The 12,213-nt window shown below is 34.5% G+C and overlaps 1 protein-coding gene across 2 annotated transcripts in view; it reads right to left on the reverse strand.

Annotated features, from left to right (window-relative positions):
* pik3cd (phosphatidylinositol-4,5-bisphosphate 3-kinase, catalytic subunit delta) overlaps nt 1–12,213 on the reverse strand; it is a 56,437-nt gene that overhangs the window by 4,659 nt on the left and 39,565 nt on the right. For both annotated transcript variants that reach the window (XM_087305412.2, NM_201199.1), the window contains 6 exon segments: nt 10,678–10,778; nt 10,505–10,583; nt 7,450–7,617; nt 3,544–3,667; nt 2,770–2,915; nt 609–741 (listed from right to left, as the gene is read on the reverse strand). In XM_087305412.2, the coding sequence (XP_087161538.1) occupies nt 609–741; nt 2,770–2,915; nt 3,544–3,667; nt 7,450–7,617; nt 10,505–10,583; nt 10,678–10,778 (751 nt within the window).

Below are 12,213 nucleotides of genomic sequence, written 5' to 3' on the forward strand. Positions count from 1 at the left end.
TTTATCGTATTTTTTTGAGTTTACTGTGCTTTGTTGTTTTTACCCACTTGTAAGCGATTTGGGTTTTAGAAAAGCGTGTTATAAATAAAATATATTATTATTATTATACAATATAATATAATAAAAATATAATAATATAATATAATATAATATAATATAATATAATATAATATAATATAATGGTTCTCAAACTTTTTCACCAATAATAGTATAATAATCATATAATAATAACAATAATAATAATAATAATAATTATTATTATTATTATTATCATAAAAAAATAATAATGATAATAATAATGACTTGAAACATTTCCATTCTGTTCTGTGCTATTTGAAAGTGCTGTGAAAAATTGCATGCGTTTTAAAAATTTGTTTGCACTGTGAGAAAACGCAGTGTGTTTTTTAAAAATGTGTTTGCATTGTGAGAATTTGCAGCACGTTTGCTGTCAAACGGATGAAGATCTTTTTTCAATTTGCTGGTGTTTTTTGCAATTGCATGTGTTTTCTTAAATTGCACTACGTTAAGCCACCATACTTTAGACTTGTGTAAACAAAGTTTCATGGGTAATAAATAATCAGCTGGACGTGAAACGACGTGGTTATTACCTTTAGATACTGGATGTCTTTGGAAGAATTGAGCTCCGGAAGACCTGCAGCTTTCATCAAGGCAAAAAGATTCACAAAAAGAGTCCCGTTCCGGCAAAGAATCTTATAGGCTTGTTCACAACAGACGCGAAACCTGGCAAACATAAGCACACATGCAATCTTACTATTTCTAAAAGTTTCTATAAATTACAGACATAAAAACATAAAAAAAATTGCATAGTTGTTTCTTTTTGATTAGATTTTCTTATGTAGACCATTTTCGTGGCTGCTGCATGGTGGGCGACATAGTGACCAGCGTCTTCCAGTAGAATGGTTTAGAACAGGGGTCACCAACCTTTATGAAACTGAGAGCTACTTCTTGGGTACCGAATAATGTGGAGGACTACCAGTTTGATAAACACTACTCAAAAAACAAATTTGCTCAATTTACTTTTAATTATACTTTAGGTTATAATTAATGATATTCATCCAAGACACTGACCATGTTAATGATTCTCACAAAAGTTAGCAACAATGATTTAACAGGGTAGGAAATACCCTGTATTTAATGTATCAATGTGCAACACTTTATTTTTATATATCTCTGCAAATATTTACATTTTTAAATGATACTTCTATATTAGATGAAGCCTACTGGTAAGTGGCGCTATGGTGAGCTATTTTTAGAATAGGCCTGCGGGCAACACATGTGATCCTCGCGGGGACCATGTTGGTGACCCCTGGTTTAGAACTTCCATTTACAGTGTTTACAATAGGTAATTTGCACTCTGGAAATGGGTTTCAATAGCGTTTTTAATGGATTACAGAGTGTTTTTGTGACACACAAGAAAGGCCATTATAATCTGTCAGATGTGGTTCAAGCGCGAGCGAAAAACGTTCCTAGTTCACATGTCTGACGTTCCAAACTACACACGTACACGCGCACACGCACGCACACACAATACTTCACTGCATTATAGAGCAGACCAAATTACTGGTATGAAACTTTACAGGTATGAAAGTCATGCAATTTACGAAAATGACCAATAAAAGTCTGTTACTGATACTCTGCTGGCTGATTTGCTGTTCATTCCAATCACGAGCCGTTTATGTTTGATTTAGTGTGTAGTATGTACCACGGTTTGTGTTTTTCTGTCATTTCAAAATGACACCATATTTTCACTTTGTCACAGTTATTAAATCAGTGTGTTAGTGGGACAGTACAGTCGGCTACGTGTGTGTGTCAAACATTTTGGAGAATAACTTTTGTTGGGGCTGGTTATATGTTTGAAAGAAAGAGAAACTGTGGACTTCAGCGATGACGATGCTTCATTTAAACAGCAGAAGATAACGTCTGACAACGAGGGGAAAACGCCTCAGAGCAATTGCTTTCTATCCCATTTAGATCGCATTTTTTTAAATGATCAGTCCAGGAGGTGGTGCTGATCAACAGCAGTATTAGTTCAAAGATGATAAAGCAGGCAAAATAGATTAAAACTATCATTTCAAAGCTGTCCAAATGTGACTTTTTACATGCATCGGCTGCCCACCGGAAGTTCTTAGCATTCTCCTTGCACATACACCCAAAGCATAATGGGTATTTTCGCGTTCTAAGAAAAAGGTCTATAGAAATTTAATCTAAGAAAATATATGCAACTTACATCTATGACAAAGTTCATAACTAGATTTCACATACATATGTCATATATGGTACATTTATTTCAAAATTTTGCAAAAATAGCCTTTTTCATATACATTTAACCGTTGGAATTACAAATACGTAGATATACTGTATGTTCAAACATATTCGTTGATTGGTACATATATTGTATGGCCACATATAAACAAATAACAGCTAATATATTAGCTATAATTCCAATGGTTGAATAATATATGTATACATAAATGCCACATATGAGATATATTGTATGTATGTGAAATCCAGATATGACCTTGTGGGTCATAAATTTAATCTGCATATATTGCCATATATCATATTTCTATGAGTTGCTTAAATTGCTAAATGCAATTGACAGATTTGAAATAAACTGCAGAAATATATAAAAAGTTTACAACAAAATACACAAAAAACTAATTAAACTTCAAATAGTGCCATCAAATTGTTTAACTTGCAGGATATTTTGAGTTGCTTTAGTTATTTACATATCAAATGTGCACTGACCTTTCGAATTTCTCACTGTTGTTGGTTCGTCCCTCCTGAATTACATGAACAAAATCATATGTCAGAATGAAAGGCACACGTTCCCTGTTGATCCCGAATTTGCTCTTGAAGTTCCCCAAAAAGTGCCCGAAATCTATATGGAACAACTGCAAACAAAATTGTAACATTTTTTTAGAAAACAGCAGAAATCCCAGAGTATACAGTTGAAGTGAAAATTAGTAGCCCCCTTGTGTTTTTGTTTCTTTGTCAAATATTTCCCAAATGATGTTTAACAGAGTAAGGAATTTTTCACAGAATTTCCTATAATATTTTTTCTTCTGGAGAAAGTTGTACACGTTTTATTTTGGCTAGAATAAAAGCAGTTTTGAATTTTTAAAAACCTTTTAGGGTCAATATTTTAAGCCCCTTTAAACAATATCTATTTTTTTCAATAGTCTACAGAACAAACCAGTTATACAACGACTTGCCTAATTACCCTAACATCCCAAAATAACTTATTTAAATCTTCAAATTGTACTTTGAACATAATACTATTATCTTGAAAAATATATAGTAAAATTATTTTACTGTCATCATGGCAAAGATAAAAGAAATCAATTCTTAGAAATGAGTTATTAAAAGTATTATGTTTAGAAATGTGTTGAGAACAATCTCTCCTTTAAACTGTATATCCAAAAGGTGCCCACTCTATGGCAGACCTTATGGATGGCTGGTGCCATCTTGTGATGCAGTTTATGATTACACAATACTGATGAGGTGCTGAATGAATCTCACCTGCCCAGATTCCCTAATCATGATATTGTCACTGTGCCGATCACCTATTCCCAGAACATATGTAGCTACACAGTAGCCTGCACACGAAAGGGTGAATTCCTCAATGGCTTGATCCAGTTTATCCCTAGAAAATACAGCAAGAATAATGTGTTCATTCATAATTGTCGCCATTATTGTACCACATACTTCCTGTGTGCAAACCTATTAAAACACACACAAATATATTTTTAAAAATTTTCACACATTAAAATGTCTATCGGAGACAACACGTAGGCTCAGTGGTTAGCACTGTCACCTCACAGCAAGAAGGTTGCTAGTTCTAATACTGGCTGGTTCAGTTTGCATGTTCTCCCGGTGTTCACGTGGATTTCCTCCGGGTGCTCTGGTTTCCCCCACAGTCCAAAGACATGCGGTATAGTTTAATTAAATAAGCTAAATTGCCCATTGTGTATTTGTGTGAATGTGAGAGAGGGTGTTTTTTGAGTGCTGGGTTGCGGCTAGAAGGGCATCTGAAACGTAAAACATATGCTGGAAGTTGGCAGTTTATTCCACTGTGGCGACCCCTGATAAATAAAGGGACTAAGCCAAAGGAAAATGAATATGATGACATTAAAACAGTGTTTCTCAACCATGTTCCTGTAGAACCACCAGCACTGCACATTTTCCATGTTCCCTTAACCAAACACATCTGACTCAAATCATCAGCAGAGACTGGAAAACATGTATTGGGTGTGACAGACAAAGGAGTCATGCAAAACATGCAATGTTGGTTGTCCTCCAGGAACGTGGTTGAGAAACATTGCATCAAAAGACACTATAAGAATTACTGCAAAGCCTCAAATTATAAAATAATTAGTAAATATTTAAATCTTTATACTGTGCACATCACTATCCTTGTTTAAATAATATTAAATATAATACAGTTTATTTTAATTAGCTTGCTCGCTTATATGTTAATAAGTGGACAATTCCACCCATCCAATCATGCTTTCAGTTGGTCTAAAATTAATTTAGTAAATTTAATTTGATGCAAACACCAAAACACCGTATTTTTGCATGTATTAATACAAATTATTGCAGTATATTTTACTTTCATCTCCTGAAAATGGAGTTCAAACCATTTAAACTATATCTAAATACATTTATTTAAAATGCATATGCTGTGTCACTGAAGGTTGCCAAAGTGTTGTCTTGTTTTTATCAGATAACAGAAACTGTCAGATAATTTTCTCACTCAGATAAATAAGTCACTCTATGAGTCACCCAAGACATTCACTGTTAACATGTCGAGTGAATGTGTAATGTTTCAGTCTGTTCAGCTCAGATCCCATAATAAAGACTTAAATTGTGCCAAACCATTCTGATTTGGTACATTTTTTTTTATCACTTTTACTTACAAGTGTACAAGAAACTGCTACAAATAGAATGCAAATAAAACAATGCAATGTGAAGAATTTATATGAATATTATTATGCCAGGCTAGACTAAAAGCTACAACTGTACCTGTAATACAGATGCGCATAGTACATTTTATTCCTTATCTATTCCATCATTGTTTCAGGAAGAGTAATGCTTATAACCATTTACCAAGGATTAAGATTAAATCTTATAACAATGATCATTTTGATTTCTAAGATCTGAATGTATCATAAAGAGTCGCAGGTTTTAAATTTGTTTACCATGTTTTTCTGACTTTCAAAGTGCTTGTAGCCTAATCCTGGAAAAAACATTTCAATCAGCCAACCAGAATTAAGGGATATGTTTAAAGTTTTAATTAAGTTTAGGCATAAAATTAGGTTTATGTGCTTTTACATGATTGTTATCTAACTATTATTACCTTCTGCTTTTGGGAATAATTTACAGTCATGGTTGAGTTTAGGGGTAGGGAATAGGTTTTTCAGGATCAACACACACTACCTGACAAAAGTGTTGTTGTCTATCAAAGTTTTGGAAAAAAGAAATATATATATATATTACCTGACTTCTAGTTGATCAATTGGTAGCAGAAGTGGCTTATAAAAAAGGCAAAGGCCTCTAGATTCTGCTTATTTTACCAAAATAAAATATAATCATGTCTCGATTTTTAATTATTTACTTAGAACAGTAAGGTCTGACTCTGCTTAGACAAAAGTCTTGTCACTTAACAGAAATAATGTACAGTATAGAATGTAAAGTCATGGTCCAGTGGAAAAAGAATTCATATTGTGTACGACTCCCGTAAGCTTGGAGGACCGCATCCATACATCTCTGCAATGACTTATCAATAGTCATCTGGACAAAGAAAGCATTCTTGCAGGACTCCCAGAGTTTATCAGGAATTTTTATTTTCATCTTCAATGCCTCCTCCTTCATCTTACCCCAGACGTGCTCAATAGTGTTTAGCTCTGGTGACTGGGCTGGCCAATCCTGGAGCACCTTAACTTTCTTTGCTTTCAGGAACTTTGATGTGGAGGCTGAAGTATGAGAAGGAGCGCTATCCAGCTGAAGAATTTGCCCTCTCCTGTGGTTTGTAATGTAATGGGCAGCACAAATGTCTTGATACCTCAGGCTGTTGATGTTTCCATCCACTCCGCAGATCTCTCACACACCCCCAAACCATGATTTATCCTTCACCAAACTTGACTGATTTCTGTGAGAATCTTGGGTATATGCGGGTTCCAATAGGTCTTCTACAGTATTTGTGATGATTGGGATGCAGTTCAACAAATGATTCATCTGTAAAATCTACCCTCTGCCACTTTTCCGAATGATTAACTAGAAGTCAAGTTATTACTTGTTGCTCTTACAACTGGGATCGACGACAAGACTTTTGTCAGCCAGAGTACGATGCGATCCTGGATTAACATCTACAGAGTAAAATCATGACGTGGAGCAAGTTTATGAATCATAAAACCATTCAATCCTTAAAGAAAATCATTACTGTTCTATTTACTGAATAAAAAATCTACATATTAGATGAGCTGAGGATTGAACAGCAAATATTCATTATTGGATGAATGATAACTTCAAGAGGTATGAAGCATTAGACAACTAATCTGTGAGCCTAACATGAGTGTCCAATACTGTGATGCAAATGATTCCTTATGATATAGTGTAGCATTTACAGTAAGTGAAAAGAGGCGAGCTGAACCGGATACGTCCACAGGGGGCATATCTCCATTTCAGACCAGCCGTCAATGTCTTTCTTTATTGCGCTCTAGTTTCAGGAGTTCAGCAAGTTCAAGAGGAGGTCATGAATAAACAGGATACACTAGAAGAAAAATCATGCATGCATCATAGTGAGTTGCTGTTTTTGGTTAGCCACAAAAATTAGCCAGCATTTTTAGTCGTCGAAGTGCTAAAAACAAACAAAAACTATGTAAAGGAAAGTAATGTCACTGTGTCAATGAGAAGTGCTGATGCTGAAGGTTTATTTGATGCCTAAAAAACCCCAGATACTCTGACTTCCACAAATCAGCATATTCCAGAAAAATATCTCTCTTTTTTGCACATTCTTACAAAACTTTCAAAATAAAAAAACTGTTACACAACGTAACACACTTTGTGGTTTCATCTTAGTGTGCAGCTTGTCTCCTTAGCTGTTTTTATCACCAAAACAATATGCGCATCAAGCCTCTTTGGTGGAAAACACCTGGCAAGAACATACGAGGTTGGAAACGCAGGGTAAAATTTACTCCACCGCTGCACCTTCTGCAAGCTAAGTGCATTTGATGTTACTCTACAGTTTCATAGAAACCAAAAGGTCAAAGGAGCCAAGAAAGGTTTAACTCTGAGAGTACACAGCTTATGCAAGCTTCTCGAATGATGTTAAACCGGAGGCCTGATTGTTTTGATATATACAGTAGGCTTGTTTGCAGTGCAGTGCTGTGGTGCGGTGTTCTAGAGGTTATAGAGTCTGCTGCTCACCCTGGGTTTTTGGACTTGAGCCAGTTGAGAAGAGCGTCCTTGTTGAAGGCAGCAGTGGCTGCACTGTTGCTGTTGTTTCTCTGGATGTTGGCGATAGTGTCTGAGTTTTTGACCACCTCGATGAGACCTGTTTTATTGCCGGTTGAAAGGCATCCATAGGGCTGCATTCTGAGATCAAACAACATGAATATGAACTGAAATTGTTTCTTTTAAACTAATAAATAATTAAATGAATATATATACATAGCCAAAATCAAACAACATGTGCTCAGGAGTAGCTTAAATAATGTGTCTGTGTTCTTTGGGTGAGGGGATCATCAGAATAAACAGCAAAAATCAGTCCAAGGCACCTAAAAAGGTATTTATAATATTCTTTCCACATTTTTCAAGTGCCCTGGACTGATTTTTGCTGAATATATAAAAATATTTTATATAAATAAAGTTGAAGTCAGAATTATTAGCCCCCTTTGAATTTTATTTTATTTTTTTAAATATTTCCCAAATGATGTTTAACAGAGCAAGGACATTTTCACAGTATGTCTGATAATATTTTTTCTTCTGGAGAAAGTCTTAATTTGTTTTATTTGGCTAGAATAAAAGCAGTTTTTATTTTTTTACGAACCATTTTAAGGATAAAATTATTAGCCCCTTTAAGCTTTATTTTTTTGATAGTCTACAGAACAAACCATCGTTATACAAAAACTTGCCTAATTACCCTAACCTGCCTAGTTAACCTAATTAACCTTGTTAAGCCTTTTAATGTCACTTTAGGCTGTATAGAGGTGTCTTGAAAAATATCTAGTCAAATATCATTTACTGTCGTCATGGCAAAGATAAAATAAATCAGTTATAAAAGTATGAGTTAACTATTATGTTTAGAAATGTGTTGGAAAAAATTATCTCCGTTAAACAGAAATTGAGGAAAAAAAAACAGGGGGGCTTATAATTCTGACTTCAACTGTATGTTTAGAGCAGGGGTGCCAAGCTCAATTCCTGGATGGCTGTAGCTCTACACGGTTTAGTTCCAACTCTAATTAAACACACCTGATTGTACTAACTGAGTACTTTAGGCTTGTTTGAAATCTACAGGTAATGCCGTGATCACACATCACTTTTCTACCCATAGACTTCCATTCATACTCATGTGAGTGCAGCAGACCAGAAACGAAAGCTCGTGCGACAGGTTTCGCAGTTTAATGCGTTGGAAAGATCAAGCTTGGTGAAGTGAGACCAAATCTTAACTTGGTTATTTTGTTAATTCATAAAGTCATTGTACATTAATATTTTGTTCTGTAGCCTATCAAAAAAAAATATTGCTTAAGGGGGCTTAAATATTGACCTTACAATGGTTGTTAAAAAATAAAAACTGCTTTCATTCTAGCCAAAATAAAATAAATAAGACTTTCTCCAGAAGAAAAATGTGATAGGAAATACTGTGAAAATTCCCTTGCTCTATTTAACATCCATTGGGAAATATTTGAAAAATAATTAGAAAGATTTCACATTATAGAGATAATATGTTTATCTTCAACTTTATATTGTCTTTTAGTTATGAGATCACTTAAATGTATTAACAAAACAGTTTATATACAATATCTATATAATGTATTTTGTTTGATCTATATTGCATCATAATAAGAATTTATATCAAGATTTCTACAGGTTTCACCAAGTTAATCTTAAGCTTCTTTGGCCCCGTTAACACTGTCAGGTCTTGATGCCCAATTTTAATTTGTTGCCAATATCTGATTTTTTTGCCTGCCAGTTCATAAGTTCTTTTAATTGTGACCTGTATCCGATTCATGTGTTTACACTTGCCATACCATTTAGGATGTTGCGCATGCATAAAGGCAGGTTCTAGCATCTGTGCCACACTAGCCACGATGGAAGAAATTGCCTTGTTTTTAACCCTGTGAAATATGTGAAGTGTAGTATAAGCAGTGAATGGTTCAGTCCCACAGTTTATGTAATGGTATAGCCCTGATGTGTGTGTATAGTTGAAGATGTAGCCTTTGCCTGTGTGTGCACAGGTGTTGGAGAGAATGAAGTTGTTCTATGAGTAGCCTGCAGTGCGTGTATGATAACAAAAAGCAAAAGTTAAGAAAATCACGAAGTTTGCCAAACTTTAAAATGATTTTGAGGCGGAGGAGGTGGGAAAGGGCTGTCATCGCATCATCACCATTCAGAGGAATTTGTGGGTACGAGAGAGATCTCAGGTCTGGTGGGAGCAAAATTGTGGCTACTGACTTCTTTCCTCCTCCATGTATCCTCCATGTATTGTTGTTGTTTACCACACTGGCATCACCACACACGCTCTTTCTTCTATGTCATTTAACCGCGGAGAAGCACCACATTGTCGCAAGTTTAATGACATACAAAACAGAATGCCACAATAAATTCGATCTGACTGTTTACATGACAGTCACATTGTCACATATTCGATTTATATCTGATTTATTTCTACATAAGGAGGCCAAAAAAAAAAAAAAAAAAAAAAACGGAATTAGGTCACATTTAACTGCCAGTGTCAACGGGGCCTTTGAGACATTAAGACCATTATGAATGAAATTTTAGACTTATACAGGGCTAAATGCTAAGGATTTTATTAGAATATCCCAGTTGTAAAAGATTTTCACTTGCCTTATCTAAACAATATTACAATTGAATACATTTATTAATACAATAATATTAATAATAATAATAATAAAAATAGGTCAGGTCAGTATCTTCAGCATTAAGTAAATGTAGAACTTTTAAACGTTTTATTGAGATTGGGATTGTTGGTGATTGTATGGGTGTTAATGGCCAGATTGTGTAGCTATACATGAACAAAGGAAAATTAAAACCTGTAAAAAATATTTAATACCTACAATACAACATACAGTAGATTTGAGACTTTTTAAGGCCTAAAATTAAAGCCTTTGAGACATTTTAAAACTTTTTAGGAACCTACGGATAGCCTGTTATACGGATGTTTGCTGTTCATTTTTTATGCTAATGATAGTTTTATGCTTAATAATTATAAAACTAGTAACTAATAATTAATTACACAAACCTGAGGTCAAGACCTTCTGTTTTCCATAGAATATCCATTATCTGAATCATCTGAAGGGTTAACATGTCCTGCCTCAGATCTAAAATAAAAACAAAGAAAAGGTCAACATTTTTTTTCAGTCACTAATTATGTGCATGCCAAAGATGTGAGGTAGCATGACACTGTGTCCATACCGTCTCCGTTTTTGAAAATAATGCCCACGGAATCATATTTGCTCTTGTACATTAGCCATAGAGGTTTCATCTTTGAGTCCATGAACTTGCATTTGTCTGCACTGAAACGAGAAGATTACAATCAAGTAAAAGCACAAACACACACACACACACACACACACACACACACACACACACACACACACACACACACACATACACACACACATACACACACACATACACACACACACACACACACACACACACACACACACACACACACACACACACAAGTCAGAGTTGCAAAACCGCTCTTTGCTTTCTAGTAGCTGTTTGTATGCAGCTTGCATGCCGTGCAAACAAATCTTTAATAGCATTGCTGAATTACTGTATCAGGCGCACTACATAATGCAGTGGATCGAGTTACAACTTAAAGATTGAAAGAATCTATCCATGTGAGATTACTTGAAACAATTATTTACCCAATAATTTGGGTGAGTACTGTAATGGTTACTGTAAATCATGATAATTATTCAAATATAATGAATTTGAATTCTGTTGTGTAAAAATCACATTAAGAAATCTCATTGATAACTGAGAAAACAGCACACTTGATCGTCGTATATATTATTTAAAAATATGTTATTATATAAAAAAAATAAAGAAATAATTATTTTCTACTTTATTTTATTATTATTATTATTTTTGCTTTTATTTTTGCTTTTAATTATGACATCCCAGATGATAAATATTGCATATTCCTATATGCAACACATCAGAGGCTCTATTTTGACGATCCATGCGCAAATTGCAAAGCGAAGGGCGCAAAAGCATTAAGGGCGTGTCAGAATCCCCTTTTGCTATTTTAAGGATGGAAAAATCCGCTTTGTGCCGCTGCGCATGGTCTAATAGTGTTGAGCTTATTCTCTTAACAAGTTATAGGTGTGTTTTTTAGAATAAACCAATCAGAGTCTCATCTCCCATTCCCTTTAAGAGTCAGTTGCGTCGTGCTATAGCGCATTTGCTATTTGCATGGTAGACTTTGTAAGTGAAAAACATCTGCAGTGCGAGAACAAAAGATGAGCCTCCTCATTCTTTACTTTCACATTCACTCTTGTGGATAGGAAAACGTGTTGAACACACAGACATCCGTTAGCCTATAAATAATTAATTTTGTTAGTTAAGCGCAAATATTTGTTTCAAAACTATTTCTAAATTCAGTTCTAATTTCCAGCAAATGAATAAATGAACAATAATAACGAACTGTGGCCAAAAAATATCCAAATACACATGCTGTGCCCCATATGGTCTAAAACCTGACAGGTGGGCAAGTCTAAGCTTGTTTTTAATAAAATTACTATAAATATGCATATAGTAAATACTACTACTAATAATAATAACAACATTATACAAAAGCAAATTGTCATGAATTAACTAAAAAAGCCTCCCGAGATGAAGCAGGCATGATAGTATGGTTTTTATATTTATGTAGGCTAGAAAGTAATAATTTTTGTAATATTTTAATCCTTTAATGCTTTTTCATTTGTAAAGAAA

Source organism: Danio rerio, chromosome 23, assembly GCF_052040795.2.
Source record: "Danio rerio strain M-AB ecotype USA chromosome 23, GRCz13ab, whole genome shotgun sequence".
Classification (NCBI taxonomy): domain Eukaryota; kingdom Metazoa; phylum Chordata; class Actinopteri; order Cypriniformes; family Danionidae; genus Danio; species Danio rerio.